Consider the following 20,954-nt stretch of genomic DNA (forward strand, 5'->3'; position numbering starts at 1 on the left):
ACTTCTCCAACTTCCTCCTTGCATAACATCCTTAACCTCCAATGTTCAAGTAATTGAGAGGAAAAAAAAATCCATCCCAACTTCCTTGTACACATCCATGAGGAGTTAAGTAGCTCCTTGTATATTCCTTGCACATGTCTTCTAGGAGCTTTGGAAACCTTTTCATGTAAGTTCTTAGCTAGCATTACTTCATGTGTGGGTAAAAATTTGACTTATTACAACACTTAAAACAAATCTAACCATGGCAATTAAACATGCTTACCTATATACTTCCATAGTCCCTTTGAAATTGCAACAAGGGAATTGGGCACAAAAATTAGAGATGGGTGGGGTCACTCAAATTGTGTGGATAAAGGAAACATGTGGATGAGTTAAAGAAAGTGATAGGTACATGTTCATAAATGGAAATTATGACTAAGTAAAAGAGATGGAATAAAATGGAAAGTGTGGCAGTTCCAAATGGATAGAGTAACAATTAATAGTTTAACATATTAGTGACTGAATGTCTTGAATAACCTTAAAAAAAACTTTGAATGATGAAAGAACACAACTTAAACTACTTGGACGAAGGTGATTGGTATGATTTCAACCTAAGTCTTGCTCCTCTTTGCATCCTTTCTTGAGTGGAACATAATTGAACATTTGAAGGATCACATTGTTAACTTTTGAGCCTTTTGTCAGGTTTAAAAACTGTATTTTGGGCCTATTTAAGGGACATCGCACGCTTTCGGTCGAGAATTGACGTTACGGTAACCATATCACTCTCGCTACCGCATCTACCTAGATCGCCGCAGTTGCCGCATTTCCCAATAGGTTATGAGGTTATTGCCACAATCTTAATATTTTAGGATCTAAATGTTTTCAAGTTGGCTCTCTTTCTCCTTTCCTCCACCTTCATCCCAATTCCCACTGTTACAAATGACATAAAACTCTGCTGAGAAATCTGTTCAAGCATATTACAATTTCTCTTGGTAAATGAGGTTCTTGCGCATTTATATGTATCAGGTGTTCAGTCTGTCGTGTCATGTGTCCATATCAAGCAAGTTTGTGAGGTGAGTTCGTGCATCAATGAGTGGCGTCTTCTTTATCAGGGATACAGATTTCTAATGAGCCTCCACAATGTAGATAGTTGGTGCCGTGGTGTATTAACGAGAGGTTGGAATTATAAGGAGCCCCACAAGCCCGTTTTCCAGCCAGCAGAGAATGAGACCACAACTATGGGAATATGATGCTGAGCAGGTGATTTCGTTTGATGTAAAACCATGACCTACGACCTTAAACTCTACGTTTTTGGTACTCCATCTGCTGCTACACTATCAGCTGGTACGCATCTGCTGCTACACTATCGGCTTAGGCGCCATTTTATGATCAGTCTTCAGTGCTTTGGACAGATAAAACTGGTAATCTGAAAGTAATCAGTTCAGTGCTACTCCTTTAAAGGGAATAACTGTGAGCACAAATTCTATGGATCTTAATGCCCTAAAATGTTTACAATTTTCTGACAAGGAATGTTGCCTTACTTTTCAGTTTACCAATCGTCAGGCATTGAACAAACTCATGAAACCTCTTTCAGGCAATTCTTGGGTCAACCTTACAATGGCTCCATACAGAAGTGGTTCTTTTATGGTACATAATTTGCATTATAAAAGCTTATTATAGCTGAAGATCATTTGCATTTTGTTCAGATTTAGGATTTAAATTGTGTGTATGACATATGCAATTTTAGTGCAAAATCATTTCTCTGGTTAGTACTCCTATTACTATTATACAGCACTCTTTCAGATACGAATTTAAAGTATTAAAACTAGAGCGTTAAACTATATTCTAAGAATATGTAGCTATTCTACTAATAAATGTACTGTTTATATTCTGTGGTCATTATTCTGATTCAATTTAATTCCTCATTAGTGTGTCTGTGAGCACCATAACACTAGGTCTGTATGATACTTAATAGACATAGATTGTTGAAATGGACAATCAAAAAGCCTTTGAACCATTTTGAGGCTCATTGAAAAGAAATCTGATTGATGTTCATTACCGAGTGTTCTTATTGGTAGTGTAGTGGAAAGTTGCAAGTATTTGTTCTGCTAATATTTGTAGCCATTTTCTATTGCATTTTTTTAACTCCATGCTCTTGTTGATATTCTATATACAGAGATTGTTGAGATGGATAATCAAAAGGCGTTTAAACCATTTGAGGCTTTGCAATAGAGCCCACATAGGAGTGGTGTGGTGGTTGTTGATAAACCTGTAGCTTTTTAGGGGTATGTTTTCTTTGCTTGTCTTGTTTTCATGTTTTACGTGGATCAAATCTTTAGAGTTTAGATGAAACTGCCGCTGCTTGTTCAAGTTTTTCAATTGTTATATTGATTGAATGAAGCTAAATCTGTGTTCTGATGATTGTGCAAAAATAATTTATGCGACTTATGGTTGACCAATGCTTATGCCTCAACCACCCATTTCTTGTTCATCGATTTTAGTAGCATTTGTCTTTTCTTTTTTTTTTTTTACTGGGATGGAGATGTACTTGGTGGGGTGGGAAGAGCTATGGCTGATTTAACAACGTATGAGGTCGCACAGATATAAGACCTTGCAAAGTTTTCTATGGTGGTTGTGAAGTCATACAGTCGGCAATAGGTCCTCTTGAAGCTGCAGCAAGTGAGGGATTATGAATTCATAGATGGTGCAATAATTGTAAACCGAATCTATGCAGAAAACTGCACTGAAAAGGAAAAGATAACAGAGCACTCTGTCCCAGAAAGTCATGTTCAATAAAATCTGAACTAAAAAATACAATAGCTCTTGAAATTCTTATAGAAGATCAACAAAGTGGTAGTGTACAATGGTGGAAAAGATCTATCATGGCTGATTTTTATATCAAAGTTTCAAAGTTTGGTGTTAACACCTAACTAGTTAAGATCAAAATGCTATTGGCATTGACATCTGCAAATTTGTGTATTCTTTACAGACTCGCGCGCGTTCACCTCCAGAATTTACTTTTAAAATAGTTCAGTTCTTTGTGACTAAGTTCATTTTATTTCTGACACTGTTGTTTCCTACTGGTTAAACACATGCTGTGTTGTCTCGTCTCAGGTTCATTCTGTGAAGTTGAATGGTCGTGAATATATCTATTGCTTTCATACTGCTCCGATATTATATTGATCAACTTGGTTTAATTTTTCAGTTGCCATTTATGATCTATGCAATTCAAACGTGTTTTGCGGTAGTCGAGGAAGAGAAGGAGCAACTCTTAGGTCTGCAACGCCTAAAGAGCAGAAAAAGCTACATTCTGAAGTCCGCTGCTGATCACTTGTGTTCCATTTTTATGAGCCGGATGGCTAGCAATAGCATCATCACATAACATGTTTAAGGATATTCTTAATCTGCTGTTAGCCCTAAGTTTCTCGACAGTAGAATATGCTTCAACCACATTTTTAGTTTTGTTGTCGTATGAATATATGATTTGTTTATTTTACTCATTTGTTTTTAAAAGCTCTTACAACAAACTAAATGAGGAGTAATTTGAATATGTCAAGTTTAATTGTCTTGCAAAATCTCTATCAGAATTCACGGTGCTTAGAGGCTATATTTTTACTTACACGATCGTAGGTTATGGTGATTAAGAAATTGTCACGATAGCAGGTAATTCACTTTTTGATTAATCAATTGATCAACTTTGAGCTGATTGATTATTGAACCAACTAGAAGATTATTTGATTCCCAAAATAAAAAAGAATTATTCGATGTATGATGTTTAAATATAAAATTAAACAACTTTAGTTTATTGGTATACTTTTTAGATTGGCTTTTGATTCAGTGACTTGCTTTCTTTTTTTTTTTTTAATATAAATATATGACTCAATTATTAACTATATCAAATATAAAAAAAAAATAAAAGGGTTTTTTAAAACAAAATTCTATAAGCTTCGGAAATTTTTGATTTTGTGTCCGTGCTTAAGATCAAGGCTTGTTCGTTATTAACAGCAAACAAGAGAAATTTTACTAACATCGAATAAAAGAAAGGCAATGTTATAACGTTTGCAAAGATAAAAAAAATAAATAACTAGTTTGTTTGCTGTTGATAATAGCGAATCAACATTTCTTCTTTTTTGTCGTCTCAAACGTTATCATATTGTCTTTTTTTATTCATTTTTAGTAATAGGTTTTGACTTTTTCGACCTGCCTCTTTGTATGTTGTAACAGCGAACGAATACCTAACCTCAACTTTGGCATTGAAATGTTTATTTTGAGAATTAAAATATCTCTAAGCTCATTTTGGTGAGTTTTTTGAAAATAAGCTTATCTTTTAACATTTTTTTCTGAAATATCCCTATAAGATTCTGAGTTTATTGTTGATTGAAGGCACAATTCACAAGGGAAATAAAACACATTTTCAAAGAGGCCTCATTGATGTGACCATTTAATAAAACAAAATTCATCATACATGTATTTAATCTAAGAAGAATCCATGTTAGAATTTGAGATGGAAGTTGTAAGATATCTGTGACTTTTATTATTAATACAAAGAATAAAATAATTAGTGCCTACATTTTGATGTTTTAATGTCAGTTCTGAGCTTGTGATCCGCATGTCAGTCGGCAGTCGCGAGATGTTTATGAGTTATGATCACAAACAATAGACATGCTTTTTTGCTTGTGCCTTTAGTAGTTAGTAGTTTGTCCCTACATGCAGCTTATTGGGATGAATGCCGCTATTTGGCTGATGCTACAAATTACAAAACAATGCTGCACACCAACACCTGCTAGCCTCATTTTTTATTTTTATTTTTTTTATATATTCTTTTACTCCATTTTACTATGGGTAAATGGGTCACCTTCATTATATAAAACTATACAAGTACACAATGCCAATCAACCAACTGAGACCCGACCGACCTAACCCATTTTTTTTTTTTGGTCAAACTCGATCGACCTAATTGATCAATTAACAGGTCTATACAAGTTACAAAAAATATTACATGAAAAATACCAATACCATAATTTTGTCCCAAGTCATTTCAATTGAACAATAACACAATCAAAGTTGCTACTTCATAGTTTGTAATGACCAAAACTCCAAAAAGTTGCAACCTCAAAAGTTCTGGAATCTTAAATTCTAAATGTCTAAACACCATATTCTTGCAAAAGCAAGATGTTGCATTGAAAATAAAGCCAAGTCAATCATGTTCAACAATTTAAGTACATCTAGCTGTTGTTATTTGACGCATCTGAAAACGTACTCAATACATGCTCTTGAATGGGGACCTAACTATATGCGCTCAGATGAATGTCAATGTCAGTGCTGGCTTTTATTTTCTGGTAGGACATCAACAGTAGGCTTGTTCTCTTCTGCAGCAGTTTGGGAATCAGTATTACTTGTCACATTTTGTGCTTCGGTTTGGTTTTCAACAGCAACATTATCGCTCTGAGTTCCAGAATGGACATGTGCTTCTTGACTCGCAGGATTCTGTCCAGGCATTGCAAATCCAGCTACTGGGACAGGTAATGCTCCAGGTGCTTGAAATTGAGCAACTAAATATGGGACCAACTGAGCAATAAGAGTCTGAGCATCATGAATGCCATGCTGGTGAAGAAGCTCTGCCAAAGCTGTCTGCGCAGCTTGCGGATCTTGCAGGTTTTGTTGACTGAGCATCATCGATGCAAGGGCTTGAGCATCCTGGTTAATCTGTTGATTGACTCCCTGTTGATTGACTTGCGGAATGCTGGAGGTCGATGAAATGATATTAAAAGAAGGGTATAGTGCCTGCACCGCATCTCCGAGCGCCTCTTTATGGCCTTGGAAACGCTTCAAGTTTGCCAGGTGCTTTTTCCCGACTACATGGCTTTGGAAAACAACCTGAGACTCACATTTTACATTACATAATTCACAGATTAAAGAAGCCACCTGTTTAGGTTTTGGAGGTTCCACAGGCCTCCTTGACCCATCAAAGGCTCTCATCAACTTCCCACCACGACCCCCTCTCAATTTCCGCTTAAAACCACCCCTGCCACCAAAGTTATCCATCCTAACTGATTCTTGAGATGGTAACAGCCCTGAAGATCCAGAGCCATTCTCTACACCAACTTGCACAGAGGCAACATTGTCACTGGGAGGATGATTTGCAGTCGACCCTTCAGTAGCTTGGTCAGGAATTGTGTCAGGTTTAGTCATTGTCAGTTGTCTGCTTAGATTCTGCAAGTCCTCGTGCACTTTCAAGTTCTTTTTGTGTCGCTTTCCATTCTTATGCTGCTCTAGAACTTCAAGTGTTGTACAATCAGTTCTGCAAATTTCACACCAAGCCACAGGTTGCTTACTTGTAGCAGCTTGGCCCTCAGCAGCAGATGATGCCACAGATTGAGCACCAGCATTAGTCACAGGTGCAGATGATCTTGTAGCCTGTGGCTTACCACGGCCACCACCTCTCCCTCTACCATGACGACCAAATGCACCACGCCCTCTCATAGACCGACCAGGTTGACTGCCTCCAGCCTGGTATATAGAAAGAGTGATCAGTTTATGCAGTATTCATCCAATCAAAATATCATAAAGAAGCAAAAGTGAGGTGGAGAAAGACAATGATAAAAGGTGCACCAATAGAATCTTTAATGAGAAGATCTTATACATTTCATACTAAAATATACTTCATAAGTTTTCCAGCATTGAAAAATTCAAACTTTAATGATAGATACCAGTTCAGGAAGTTCTCACCTTCCCTAACATATTAGATTTCCTAGTGTCCCACAACTTAAACAATGCGATTGGGATAGGGATAGGAAAGAAGATACAATGTTTATTAAGGAATTTACAACTTTAATGCATAAGCAAATTTATAAGATAAACGGTAGGATGTGACAACTATTTCCAGTAAGGAATACATCATATTCCATGCTTTACAAGTAATATCAACATCTGATCTAACATACGAGTGTTAGAAAAAAAAAATCTAAACTGCAACAGGAAAGATCCTGTACATAAATAACTGCTCCAAAACTAGATAGGTAGGACCAAATATCTAGATCTAGTCAAGACGTTACGTGAATTTTGTAAGGACAAGGTGACAACTTCAAAGTAACATGTATTATAACAAAACGTCAACAATAAGTTCTCTTGTTTCAAAAGAAGCCCTGAACTCCTGGCTTTACATGTTAGTTCAACAGTCTGTAAAACATTGCCAATGAAGGTTTAAGAGCTATCTAAAAATTACTTCAAGCAATACAATAGCAACTGCAGTTCAAAATTCACAAACTTCAAGACATACAAATAATACCTCCAATGCATTGACAATTGAAAGCTAAAGAGTTTTCAGCATAATGTATCAGTACAAAAGACATTACAATCAGCAGCAGAGAGACAAATCAACTTCAGGTTTGAGCCCCAATCTCCCACAAAAAATTGTATCTTCGCAAGTCCAATCAGCTGATGACTATAAATAATCTGAATTGAGATTATTTAGCTAGTTTCAGTCAGCTCCAAGTCAAACAGAAGAAAATTTAAATAAAATTGTGCAGCATTAGGCCAGAATCAAGAAGCATATTGAATAAGTCACGATTCTGCACCCAGAGACTAACCCAATGTGTCAAGACCTGTCTATATAAAAAGTAAGGCCTTCTAAACCAATACTTTGTGGTTAAGCAATGCCCATCATTCAGGGTTGGTCATCAAAAACGAACACTCCTACACTAACCAGAGAGGATTAGATGCAGAAGCATCCATATAAAAGAATGTGATATGTGAAACACTAACTAGGTTGAGGATACAAGTATATATGCCACCCTTTGGAAGTTGACCAACTGGAGTTGCTTTCCCTCTGAAAGCAATTAAAAAAAAAAAAAAAAAAAAAAAAAAAAAAAAAAAAAAAAAAAAAAAAAACTTAACTCCAGATAATTGTACTCCCAAACGACATATCAAGCATTTAACTTAGTCTCAAATTATATTCAACCATAGAAATGTTTACACATAGCACAATCCTCCTCCAACCACAAATGCAGTATATCCTTAACCCAATGTTTTCACATAGAGGCAGGCATCAACATCATGGTTACCAAAACCTGCCAAACCTTCACAAAACTATAAAACTAGACCTTCAAAGATGGAAACTGCACCTGCAAAACGATTGGGAAGAACAAGTCTTTTGCATTACCTCAAATCTTTTTCCACCACTGTCAAATTCAAGCAGACAGATCCATCAATCCTTGCTTAGCAAATCGGAGAAGACTTAACTTAAACCCTCACGATCACCTTTGTAGACAAAAATAAAAAAAAAATCCTCCAGATAAACCTCTTCTAGAATGTAAAGTTTGCTGTTGTCCAAAAAAGAACAAAGCGAGAGGAGTATCAAGGCAAAAGAGAATCTTTTCTACTCTTCACTATAAGGTACACCCTGGACATGTATTTTTGTGCCTTACAGTGGAGCAGCAGGAGATAAAATACTCAATTTTCATATACGACAGCAACAAATGAAAAGAAAGTAAAAATAAACTTTGGAAAAATGAAACAAGAAAAGAACATGAATGGACTCATAATAACTCTAAAATGACCAAGGACTATCTGGTCCAGGAAATCATGATGTTTTATTTACATCCAACATCACGTTTAAATCTAAAACTGCTTCAAGCAGTCCAATGGTCCTTTAGAGTTTCATGAGTCAATGTCTCTATTTGACATCATCATCTTTTATTAAACACTATTGGAATCAAAAACAATTTTCACTGTAAAGATAAGAATTGGCACAGAGAATCAGAACCATTGTTGAATTAAATGAAAAATTAAAAGTGGAAAGAGAAAGATCAAGGATTAAGAGTAAGTTCTAGGGACGAGAGTGAGAAAGAATTTAAGGGAATGTCTAAAAAATGGAATTTTGGGTAGCTTTTGACTTTTCTATTGGTCAAACAGCCATAAATGTTTTTGGGTAAATCTCTTAAAAGTTAGTTCGCTTAAAAACTAACTTTTAAGCAAAGCTAATATGAGTAGCTTTTTTTATTAGCTTTTGGCTTTTGACCCAAATTTTCTCTAAACAGCCAACAGCCAACAACTAATGCTTCCCAAACATCTCCAATCTGGCTTAAACAACTGGCTTAATAGCTTGCAAATGTGTAAATACTTCCAGCTGATCAAACCAGCCAACAACCATTTTTCAAACAAACCCGAAGATTGACAATAAATGAAAGTTAAGAAAAATATTTTTTGAAGTGAGTCCTACTTACTAACGTGCTGATGTCAAAACAGCTCCAATCTTTGTAGGAAAGAAGCAGCGCACAAGTAACGCCAGAACTAAAATCTGGATAAATCCATCCCTTTCCTGTCGTAAGCGATTCAACCAATTATGTCAGCTTCCATGCACAGTGACCTTACCTATCAGAATCAGAAATTCACTTGCATTTGCAACAAGCGACCATCAAACCCTAAACAACAATCGTACATGCACATGAAACTGGATCTTGAGTCAAACTCTCATACTAAAATTGAGAAGTAGATTGCAGGAATTTTTTTGACAGTAAATACATATTGATTGGCCAAACTTATCACCGTATATAGTACAAGAATCTACAAAGAAAAATCGACTGGAATTCCCGATCTATGAATAGTCGTTTACTCCCTGTATAAGTATTACCCTACCCATGGTATCATAAAGAGAGGAAAGAAAAGAGAATGGAAGACAACAAGAATCCCACAAAAAAGACATAAAATCTAAATAATTTTACATATACCCATTTTACTATACCCTTTTACAAATTTACTTGCGTTTAAGTGGCTATACAGGGTTATTTTTGTCAAAACAATATCTTATAACATCACTGACAACAGGGTGCTGGAGGAAGTACTTGGTAGACTGCCTGCAATTCAAAAATAGGATTCAATTTGACATAAAACAAGATAACTTGTCCGATGTTCATATACTTCTTAATGTATCATCTCAACCTAAACAAAGGTGAAAAAGGAATGCTGGCTACTTTCCTATTAGCATGAAGCCTCCATTTGTTTTTGGTCACCAATCTTGGTCGGACATCACAATTTCGAACATGTGTTGGCTTCCAAATAGCAAGTACAGGGGAGTATTTAAAATTTTAGCTGATTGAATAGTCCCAAATGGACAGGAATCTGAACTTGGTGGGTCAGAATTCAGAAACATGAATAAATCAGACTTTGTCATGAATAAGTCCAATTGGCCCAAACACCTAATACTAGGACAAGTCAAATATAGAAGGCAAGTACAAAGAAGAAAATTGTAGTGTCGAGGTCGGGGACACAGCTCCATATCAATAGCAGATTAGTTAACTTTCAGTTTCAACAGTAGATCACAACACAACCTTGTATTTAAAGAGCATCAGCCAGGCTCATTCCATCTTACCCAAAAATATATTTGATGGCTTCCCATTATTTTACTAAAAATAGTTGGAACATTTAGAAAACACCCAATCATTAAATATATTGGTTCAGTTCTTGATAACACACTTGCTTAATTCCAACAGAAAATGCATCCAATGATTCCAAAAGAAAAAAGAAAGTATTTTTGAGTTTTAATTCAACTTCTTCATATCAATCAGTACATCAATCGAAGGGTAAAATGCATAATCATTGTGATCATGCCATTGCACAAAAGGTACAAGGACGAGAACTTTTACAAAGATAGTTATTATTCAACATCACAATTCAAGAAAAATTGTAGTAGTCTTTCAAAGCTACTCTATGAAATATAAAAAAGAAAACAACAATGCCGATGCCAAAATGATGGGGCTACTACTCTCAATTTTGAGATTTATGATTGTAGGAAATCCTTTTACCTCAAATTATTTCAATGGCTAATGAAAATGAGCAAGTACACAACATGGTGATGTACTCCTGGAAAAAACTACCCTAAAATGAATTCAAAATAAAAAAACTACCCAGAAATAAAATAGAGGTTAATAAATCTGTAACATATTCGGCTAAAACCTGAATCGTCATAAACTGAATGACCCAAATTGACACCTCAAACACATTCATCATCTATCTAGATTAAGGTGCTTCAATTTCTTTTCAACCATACAAAGAAACCTACATTATACTCAAAACTTCTTCATATATTTTCTAATACCCAATTTCCCTCATAAGAATTGCACTAACAGTCAGTACCTAAACGTTACGTTTTTTGTAGAACAAGAATCCTACAAACATTTATATAACAAAATAAAAAAATGCAAAACTCAGAAACACATCATAACTTTAAAAACAAAAAACACAATCAAAACTCTAACATTCCATGAAAACAGCCCCAAACCTGCGAAAAAACATGTTGAGGGGGATTTTGAGAGGCAACAACTCCATGTGGGTAATACAAATGTTGGGCATTTTGAATATGGGTTTGTTGCAAATCAGCAGTAATAGGAACCCCAGGTGGGTGAATCGAATTGGGATCAGCAGTCGGAATTTGGGTTTGATAAGTTGAATAATCTTGGTAATAATACGATGAATAATCTTGTTGTTGTTGGGTTTGATTGTAATGACTGGAAGGATATTGATAAGCATAATAAGATTGATCATATGATTGAATCTGAGAAGGGTCATAAGATTGAGATGCAACTGGATCACTTGGAGCTTGATATTGATATTGGTATTGTTGTTGCTGTTGTTGTTGAGCATCCATAGATGTGTCTAAAAGCTTTGATCTTACGATTAGAATTCTTCGACCCAGGCTTATTAAAGTTAGGGTTCTTAGAATTGTATTTCTTGGTTTCTTTCTCAAGAGATAGAAATTTGGGTTAACTTTTTATATAACTGAAATTTTCAATCTTATTGATATTGATAGAGGAGAGACGATGGAAGACGAAGTGGAAATAAGAAAATTTAAAGATATTTTAATAGTTAAGTTTTGTTGAAATTTAATTTTAAAAATAAGTGTTTAATTTAGATTTTAAGTTAAGATTATGTTTGCTATTAGTAACAGAAAATAAATAATTTGGTTAAAAAAAGTCACTTAACAGCGAATAAAGGTGTGACTTTTTTTAACCATATTTTTGTTCTTTATTACTAACAGTAAATTGATGCGTTTTATAAATTATTTCATAATTCTTCTTATTCATTTCCACCAATTTATCCTAAATCCTAATTCGACAAATCACTCTTCCTTCTTCCCTTTTAGTACTATTAAAATGTTCTGAGTCATACTCGGATTGTTCAAAGGTATTCATAATATTTCTTTTCGTCTTTTTTTATAAATAAGGGTTTATTTAGGGTTTTTTGAAATAATTTGTTTTCAAACAAATGTAGGTTACTCATTTGCAAACTCTCTTCTCTACAACCTCATTCTTAGCTGATTAAGGTACTAACGTATTGATTTTTGTACTTAATTTTGTAGTTCTTTAAAGTCTTAGGGTGTAGGGTTTATTTAGGGTTTAAGATTAATTTATTGATTCGAATTGAAGTATGTATTGATGTTGTGTTTAAGTTATTATTTTTTGTGTTGAATTGAAGTGTTTCTTATTTCTATTATATTTGTATTCTTATGAACTTGATGATGATGTTGATTTTGTATGTATTCATGTAAAAATAGCATCATTTTGTGTGACTAAAGTATGTTTTTGGAATGGTTCTATTTGATCAAGTGGTAGGAATGTTAAGTATGTTGGGGGTAGATGTAACTTGTTTGCATGCAACTTGAACATGGATTTGAGTGAGTTTAAACTTCTTATATGTTCTAATATTGGAATTGACTCCACTAGAAGTGTCGTAACTATATATTTTAAATACGACATGAGTGGACAATTATTAGCCTTTTCGGTTGAGGATGATAAGCTTATGTGGGAGCATTCAAAGTCTACCATGTTCCCTCGTTGGAGTTATAGGTAGAAGAGGTACCCTTAGAGAATTAAGTGGTAAATGTATTTTCTAATCCTTCTCCTACGATGCCTATGTTAACTCAAGAAACTCAAAATCCCTTTTTTTTCCCCCATCTTGTACTCGTTCTGAAACCCCTTAAAATCAAGTTTCAAATAACGCAAGAGTTAGCTTAAGAGAAAGTAATGAGGCCTTAGCATGATGGTAATAATAGTAACGAGCTAGTTGATGATGTTTTTGTGGATGAGGAGGCCCTAGCCACTAACATGGCCATAGGAAATATTCCTATAATCTTCGCTCCAATAACTTATGCTCTAGTCCCCCCTCTAAATGAACATGTTGAGGACAACTCTTGGATATCTTGGGCATGTGATACTACTTACACTAAAGAAGGAGACTTTGAGAAGGGTGTGATATTTGATAATAAGGAATCTTTGTTAGAAGCTGTTAGAGTGTATTATATTCGATTATTTCATGGAAATGTAGCGTATAGAACTAAGACTTCCAACCAAACTATCCTTATGTTGAAGTGTAAGAGGGGTTGTTCTTGGAAACTAAGAACTATGCTTGATTCTTATTCATCTTCATGGCATATTGTTACATACCATGGAAAGTATGGGTCTTGTGTATTGGGTAGTGACACTATGTCGGCTGGACATATTAATTTGACTTTTTTTCGTGATTAACAATGCGATTAGAAAATATGTTGCTCAAGACCTATCAATTAAGGTGTTTGTGCAACAGATGGTGAAAGACCGATTTGGTATAGATGTAAATTATAAGCGAGCATGGTGTTCTAAGCAACAAGCCTTGTTGTCCATCTATGGTACTTGGGAAGATTCATATTCTCTCCTTCCACGCTTCTTAAAGCTTTGCAACATTTTAACCCAGACCTAGTGGTTGAGTGGTTCTTCAAGGAAAACAATGACGCAGGTTCGTATGTACAACCTAATACTAGAACCTTACAACGTGTCTTTTGGACTTGTAGACCTAGCCTTGAGGGCTTAATCATTGTAAACCTCTAATCGCCATTGACGGCCCACACTATTATGGTAAATACTGTCATACCTTATTGACTCCGATTGCCCAAGATGGTGATAAGGGAATCTTTCCACTTGTGTTTGCCTTGGTATAGAAGGAATGAATAACTGCAAGGTCTTGGTTTATGGCTTGTAATTGTAAGAATATCACATAGAGGATGAGTTACGCATTATTTCTGATAGACATGTGAGAATTTAGCGAACACGGAGGAGCTGGAATTGCAACCACCTTATGCCCATCATAGGTTATGCTTACGTCATTTGCTTAGTAACTTTAATCGTGCTATGGGTAATGTTCAACTAAAGAAGTTGTATGACTATGCAGGCTGATCACAAGAGCACTCCTTTGTGGGATGTCTAGGTTATTATAGTTGCATTCTATTCATAAAGTTCAAAAGTTGATGATAATATATTAATGTAAAACTTATTGTCTCTTTGTAGGTCTCCAACACAGACACTATATACATCAGGCATCCTGACTCCCCTCCATAGGAGAATGACAAGAGGATCATTCCCTACCTTGAGAGCACAAGGTTGTATGACTTCCACCTTGTTGTTTATGGTAGAGTTGACCGTGTTACTATCACAGCACTAGTTGAAAGATAGTGTCAGGAGAGTCGCACACCTTTCATCTCCTTCTCGGTAAGGCTATAATCACCTTGTTTGATGTACCCTTGCTAACACGGTTTCCCATTGAGGGACGTGCCGTGTCTACCACTAGATTCAAGCTTTCAAGCTGGGCGTGATATCTTTCAACGCGTCTTAGGAAAGCACCCTCTCGCGGATGTTGTTAGAGGAAGTGGTTTACCCAATACATGGTTGGTATAGACCTTTTCACACCTCCCTGATGGTGCTGATAAGGTTACTATTTCTAGATATGCAAAGGCGTATCTTTTATACTTGATAGGGGATGTCTTTTTTGCTTACAAAACCAACGGTCAAGTTCAGCTCTTGTACTTGACCTTGCTTGACGACTCTTGGGAGTGCATCGACGAGTACAATTGGGGTTCAGCAACCCTTGGGTGCTTATACAGGAGGCTTTGTGGTTCTGCAAAAAAGAACGTCAAGGAGATTGCAAGAACATTAGTCATATGACAGGTAATAATCATTTTATTTTCATTTATGCTTCAACAAATCACTACTTATTATTTTTACATCTATTAGTTGTGGGCTTGGGAGAACATTCTGATTGGCCAACCATATAGAACTGTTGGTTGTGGTGCTGTTGCTCCACCATAGAAACCACCACCAGTTGCCCCCTATGGATATTGGTGGAACTTTGTGCGCCGCATGCACAGCTACAACGATACTGGGCTGGGATTCTATCAGGACCAGTTAGACCTACTACGACCCGACCACGTAAACACTTTGCTATTCATTCTCAATATTACTATATATTTTGTAGTTTTTGTGGGATCCATACCCCGCTGATGCATATATTGTTGTGTCTAAGCACTCGGGCTTACAGTCGGGTGCTTGAAGGACTTTTGTGCTAATCAAATGCTTCAACATTGTAACATCCCGTAAAAACTCAGTTCGACAAAAGAATTATATTTTCTAAATAAAATAATAAACCTAGTTAATTAAGGATGTTATATTGGAACACTAACAAAGATAAATTCAAAAGATAAATTTGTTGATCGAGTCCTACTAGAGTTATAAAGGTTTTATTTAAAGTTTAAGGTCTAGCAACAGAAAATAAAGTAAACTAGTATGAAGCATCAATTATCCGAAAAGAAATATAACTCGAGAGCGTAAGCACCTCTTAATTAAAAGGTAATTGTCCGAGTAAACGAAAGAAAGTCTAAAGTTTGGTTCTTCCATTCTTAAGCAAATTTATTCTTCACAAGTGAAACCTCATTCCCCAACCTGCAACTTAACTATCTACTAGTTGTTAACCAGAAAAGGATCAACATGATCGCATGATCACTAAGATCAAAGGTACATGTTAGTAAAATACTATACAAAGTAAATCATAGCGTTAAAGTAAAAACATTTCATATAAATAATTCTCTTATGAATCAAATAGTCAGCCATACTGTTGCAACTACCTAGCCATACTGCCGGAACAAACCCGCCATACTGCGGTATCAACCCAAACTCCAAGTCTGACACAATACTTTAGGGGGAGCTAACCCCTAAGCAAGTCTCTACCATAGGCAACACGTCATACTTTGGTGCCTATGGTTAAGTATGCATACCCTCGCGGTGGCTCATAATGGCCCCATATACCGCGAGTAAAATCAATCCACCAATTGACGTCATATTACGTTCATTTTTATGTTAGTGAGGTCATACTACCTTTACTTAACAAATTATTAAAATCATATATAGTTCTTGATTAAGGAAAACATACTATCATCTTTACTACATCTATTTTTCCTAAGTAAACAATTAAGGTTATACAATATTTTACTGCGTGTACGTACCTTTAGAATAAAAAAGTAACTCTAAACGTACTTATCAATTTTCTATCACAAATCGGAATCCTACATAATTTAATTGTATATACTTGGATAAGTATAAATTCATGCTATCTTAAAACACAACCAATACACACATATAATTCCAAGACATTTTGTATTATTCTCGTACTTATCCAATACACTTCACATCATCGCATTATCAAACAAAAGTTCAGATTCAAGAATCTGTCCAGCACAGTAGGGTAAGACTGTCAAAGTGAAATTCTGACTTCATCAATGCGTTCAGAAGATATCAAAACCCCCGAATACTAATTTTCATAACATTTAAAGTACCCTAGGTATTTTTAACTTATTTTAAGATTTTAAAAAAAAAAGAGTCCAAAAACTCTTTTTTTTTTGACAAATTTTCAAACCCTACGGGATTATGTCAAGTTGCTAAGAAATCTTGAAATATTAATATTCGGGTGGAAGGTGCTAGTTTATCACCCTATTCAAATTCTATAATCATCACATTCATAAAACTTTAAATTAATTTTTTTAATTATTTCATGATAAGTTCTATTATTTGCACTTATTATGCTTAGTTTTGTGCTCCTTTGATAAAGTTTAGTGGTGGTTTAGGATTTTTTTTAGTCCATTTACTCTAATTTACGATGGTTTGATTCTTTGGAAGTAAATGGGTTAATTATGATGATATATTTGGGTATGTTTGTGCAAGGATTATGGCTTTTACAATTGTAGGGCATTTTTAGAAGGAGATTCATGCTCATGAGTTGAAGAACGAAGAAAGAGGCCGCAAAATGATCCTAAGTACAAAGTTCCATGGTCTAAAGGAGAGCCTACTCAGCTTTAGAAGGAACCGAAGCAAGCCGAGTCGGTATAACTTTCTGGAACGGGGCGTAAGTGACAACATTTGAAGTCGACTCGGCTTTAAAAGAGGTCCAAGAAACGCCAAGTCGGCGTTATGTTATGTAAAAATCGCATTCTTGACAATTATTAAAGCCAAATCGGCTTTCATAGGGAAAAGGCAACCGCCAAGTCGACGGTGTGTTTTGGGAATTTTGAGGATGTGTCAGCGCTTTAAGCCGACTCGGCTTTGGGGTTCACACAATGGCCGCCAAGTCGGCGGTTCCTCTCTAACGGTTTCCTGACGGTTTTCGTCGTGGTATTTATATTTTATTTTTATTTTTCTTTTATTTTTAGTAGATATTGGCAGTTGCTTTTTAGGTGAAAAGCCCAAAAATTAGGTTTTAGTATAAATAGGGGTAGTTACTTTTAGTTATTACCTTCTTCGTAGTTTTTAATTTCAGAATTTTTGGCACTTGTGGTAATTTAAAATTTGCACATCAAGCTTTTGGCACCGTTGTCGGGGAAGCGACGGATAATTCTTTTGTTCAATTGATTGATCTACTAGATACTTACTTGTTGTTCCCTCCCCTAGACCCCCTTTGTGTTTGACTTCTTTGAATGCATAGGAGGGCCCGATCTCTAGAACGTTACGACCCAGAGATCGAGGCAACCGCTCGTAGACAGAACGCCGAATGCCTAAGGCGGTTGAGGCAACAAGGAGACCAGATGGCTAACAACGCTAACCAATCTTTTGGCCAATCAGGTGCGCCTACGCTCACCCAGAATTCCATTCCATGCATCGTTAAACCTGATTTTGGTGCAGAAAACTTCGAGCTGAAACCTCACCTCATTCAAATGATGGAGAGGAATCAGTTCGGAGGTCACCCTACGGAAAGTCCCCATGACCATATCGCTGACTTCATAGAGAGGTGTGACACCGTTACCGCCAAAGACTTATCCATGGAGGCGGTGCGCATGAGGCTTTTTCCTTTCAGCCTAAAGGATAAAGCCAAGTCTTGGCTCAAGTCCGTCCAAGCTAGCTGGTATATATAAGACTTGGGAAGATCTAGCTAATGGCTTTTTGGCTAAGTTCTATCCCCCGTGCAAGACCTTCAAACAACAGCCGCTCGAGTCATTTTATGAGGCTTGGGAGATGTTTAAGGACCTCTAAATTAGCTATCCTCATCATCAGATCCTGAATTGGTTGCTCGCCCAGTCCTTTTATGGAGGACTGTTTGATGAGCATAAGTCATTAATTAATGCCGCATGTGGCAGCGATATGGAGTCCAAACTCCCAGACGACCTCTTGAAACTCTTTGAAACCATGGCAAAGAATGGTTTTTCTTGGAGGAACGAGAGAGGTCTAGTGTCCCATGGTAATAGTGCAGATTCCTAGACCATCAAAGCCCTCACCAAACAGATGGCCAATCTTACTCAACAAATGGCCAAGGTGAGCATGGTAAGCTCCTCCTCTAGTTCTAATAATGCTGCTAGTTTATGTGATACCTGTGGCATCCCTGGTCACTATTCAAGCACTTGCCCCGTAGTTTACGAGGAGGCAAATGCTTTGTACGGTAAACCACCTGGTGACCCATATTCTAACAAGTATAATGCAGGTTATACGACCCAACCCAATCTGTCCTACTCAAGCACCAATGTGCTAAATCCACAACATTAACAAGTTTCATTTCAACATCCACCACCATACAAGCAGTACATCAGCAGACTCAACCTAGTCTTAAGTCCCAGGTTGGTGAGCTGCGGAATATGTTATGAACCCACATCTAAACCAGTGTCCCACACATGAAAATGTTAGAGACACAAATAGCTCAGGTGGCACAACAAGTCATTACTTATGCCCCAAATCAGTTCCCAAGCCAACCGGAACCAAAACGTAAAGAGCTTGACCAGTCCATAAATGCAGTGACTACAAGAAGTGGTAAGCCACTAGCTGATCCCTCTTTCGTAGAGGTATCTTCTGAAAAAGCTAGTATTTAATAATGTTATTCCTGATAATGTGGTGAATGATAATGTTGTTGATGATACTGTTGTCCATGATAGTGATGCCACTAATACTGTGACCAATGAGAAACATGACAAATCAAAATCTAAGGTCATTGATATTCTGATTAAGCACGTGCCTTTTCCTCAAAAATTGGCGCAAGCTAAGTTAGAAAAGAAATATGAGAAATTTATGAACTTGTTGAAAAATGTGTCCATTGAAAACCCGTTCTTGGATGCAATGTCTGAGATACATGCTTTCATGATTGGGAACTTACCTCCTAAGCTGGTTGACCATGGTAGTTTTAGTATTCCCGTTACTGTTGGGAATATATCTGTGGATAGAGCTTTATGTGACCGAGGTGCTAGTGTTAGCCTAATGCCTAACTCCATGTATAAGAGACTCCATAATGTGAATGAACTGACCCCTACTAGGATGACATTATAATTGGCTGACCGTAGTATTGTTTATCCTAAGGGAATCTTGTCTAATGTAGCTTTAAGGATTGGCAAACTGGTAGTACCCTGTGACTTTGTTATTATGGACACACCTGAGGATGTTAAGACCCCCATCGTATTAGGGAGACCATGTCTCGTGACCGCTAGTACCTTGATTGATGTAGCTAGGGGAAAGCTGGTAATGAGTATAGGGGTGGAGAAAGTTGAATTTGCAATTAGGGATGTTTTGAGTGCCCCAGTCCCAAATGAGTCTATGTACCTAATTGACATATCTGATGTGATTCTTGTCTAGTCTAAATGGACCCATGAGGTCGATGCCCTACAGTCCTTTCTTGAAGGAACTGAGGGAGATAATGCAGAGGTACTGGGATGGGAATACACTTTTAAGGATGATTTTGTTGATTATCTTGAACTTTACAATGAGGTTATGTAGGTACATGAAATTGAGCAGGTGTTAGAAGTGAACAAGGAGAGTTCCAGACCTCTTGAGATAGAAATGAAAACTCTCCCTTTTGGTCTGAAATATTCTTTCTTGGGTGCTAACTCTACATACCTGATCATCGTCAATAGTGAATTCAATGGCACCAATTTAGACCGCTTGGTCAACCTTGTGCGAAAACATAGAAAGGCTATTGGATACACTATGATGACATCAAGGGAATTAGCCATTCTATATGCACCTATAGGATAAACCTGGAGCCCGATGTCACTCCTTCTATAAAGGGATAGAGGAGACTCAATCCCAATATGAAGGAGTTATTTAAGAAAGAGGTTTTAAAGCTGCTAAATGCGGTGATCATCTACCCTATCTTTGATCGTAAGTAGGTATCCCCAATACAGGTTGTCCCTAAAAAGAGTGATATGACTGTCATAGAGAATGATAAGAATAAACTGATACCCATAGGACAGTCACAGGGTGGCGCATGTGCATTCATTATAGAAAACTGAATAAAGCCACCCAGAAAGACCATTACCCACTCCCCTTTGTAGACCAAATTTTGGAGACTAGCTAAACATTCCCAATTCTGTTACTGGGTGGATAATCTGGATTTTTCCAGAGAGAAGACTACATTTACTTACCCTTATGGTACCTTCGCTTATCGTAGGATGCCATTTGGCCTATGTAATGCCTCAACTACTTTCCAACGATGCATGATGAGTATTTTTTTCTGAATTTATCGAGTAGTGCATGCAAATCTGTATGGATGACTTCTCCGTGTATGGAAACTCTTTCGATGATTGCTTAGCCAATTTGAAGAAAGTGCTTGTTAGATGTATGGGGAATTGATTTTCAGGGTCCTTACCCTTCATCCTTTGGGAACAAATATATTCTGGTTGTTGTTGATTATGTTTCCAAGTGGGTGGA

The 20,954-nt window shown here is 36.6% G+C and overlaps 2 protein-coding genes across 17 annotated transcripts in view; one reads left to right on the top strand and one right to left on the bottom strand.

Moving 5' to 3' along the window:
- LOC130809713 (uncharacterized) overlaps nt 1–4,028 on the top strand; it is a 19,914-nt gene extending 15,886 nt beyond the window's left edge. For 2 of the 15 annotated variants that reach the window (XR_009040909.1, XR_009040908.1), the window contains exons 15-19: nt 682–821; nt 1,006–1,052; nt 1,126–1,626; nt 2,156–2,264; nt 3,185–4,028. The gene's annotated coding sequence lies outside the window, so the exon portion shown is untranslated. Of the gene's footprint in view, nt 1–681; nt 822–1,005; nt 1,627–2,155; nt 2,265–3,184 lie in introns of all 15 variants that reach the window. The other 13 variants (XR_009040904.1, XR_009040903.1, XR_009040895.1 and 10 more) reach the window with 13 other exon arrangements.
- Nucleotides 4,029–4,810: 782 nt separating this feature from the next.
- On the bottom strand, nt 4,811–11,787 carry LOC130809714 (uncharacterized). 2 transcript variants are annotated; one of them, XM_057675486.1, is made up of 4 exons: nt 11,258–11,786; nt 9,204–9,298; nt 8,141–8,159; nt 4,829–6,489 (listed from the first exon to the last, which is right to left on the bottom strand). In XM_057675486.1, the coding sequence occupies exons 1-4, from the start codon at nt 11,621–11,623 to the stop codon at nt 5,296–5,298; spliced, it is 1,674 nt and encodes a 557-aa protein (XP_057531469.1). In that variant the 5' UTR covers nt 11,624–11,786; the 3' UTR covers nt 4,829–5,295. The 2 variants fall into 2 exon arrangements, with proteins under 2 accessions (XP_057531470.1, XP_057531469.1); XM_057675487.1 differs by lacking the exons at nt 8,141–8,159; nt 9,204–9,298 and having other exon boundaries at nt 4,811–6,489; nt 11,258–11,787.
- Between the last annotated feature and the right edge of the window lie 9,167 nt (nt 11,788–20,954).

Source organism: Amaranthus tricolor, chromosome 4, assembly GCF_026212465.1.
Source record: "Amaranthus tricolor cultivar Red isolate AtriRed21 chromosome 4, ASM2621246v1, whole genome shotgun sequence".
NCBI lineage: Eukaryota > Viridiplantae > Streptophyta > Magnoliopsida > Caryophyllales > Amaranthaceae > Amaranthus > Amaranthus tricolor.

Bases quoted from the DNA above. Each gene is read 5' to 3' on its own strand.
- LOC130809714 (XM_057675486.1), bottom strand. From the start codon at position 11,623: ATGGATGCTCAACAACAACAGCAACAACAATACCAATATCAATATCAA. The intron at 9,299-11,257 runs GTTTGGGGCTGT...CGCTTACGACAG, and splicing joins CTCAACATGTTTTTTCGCAG to GAAAGGGATGGATTTATCCA.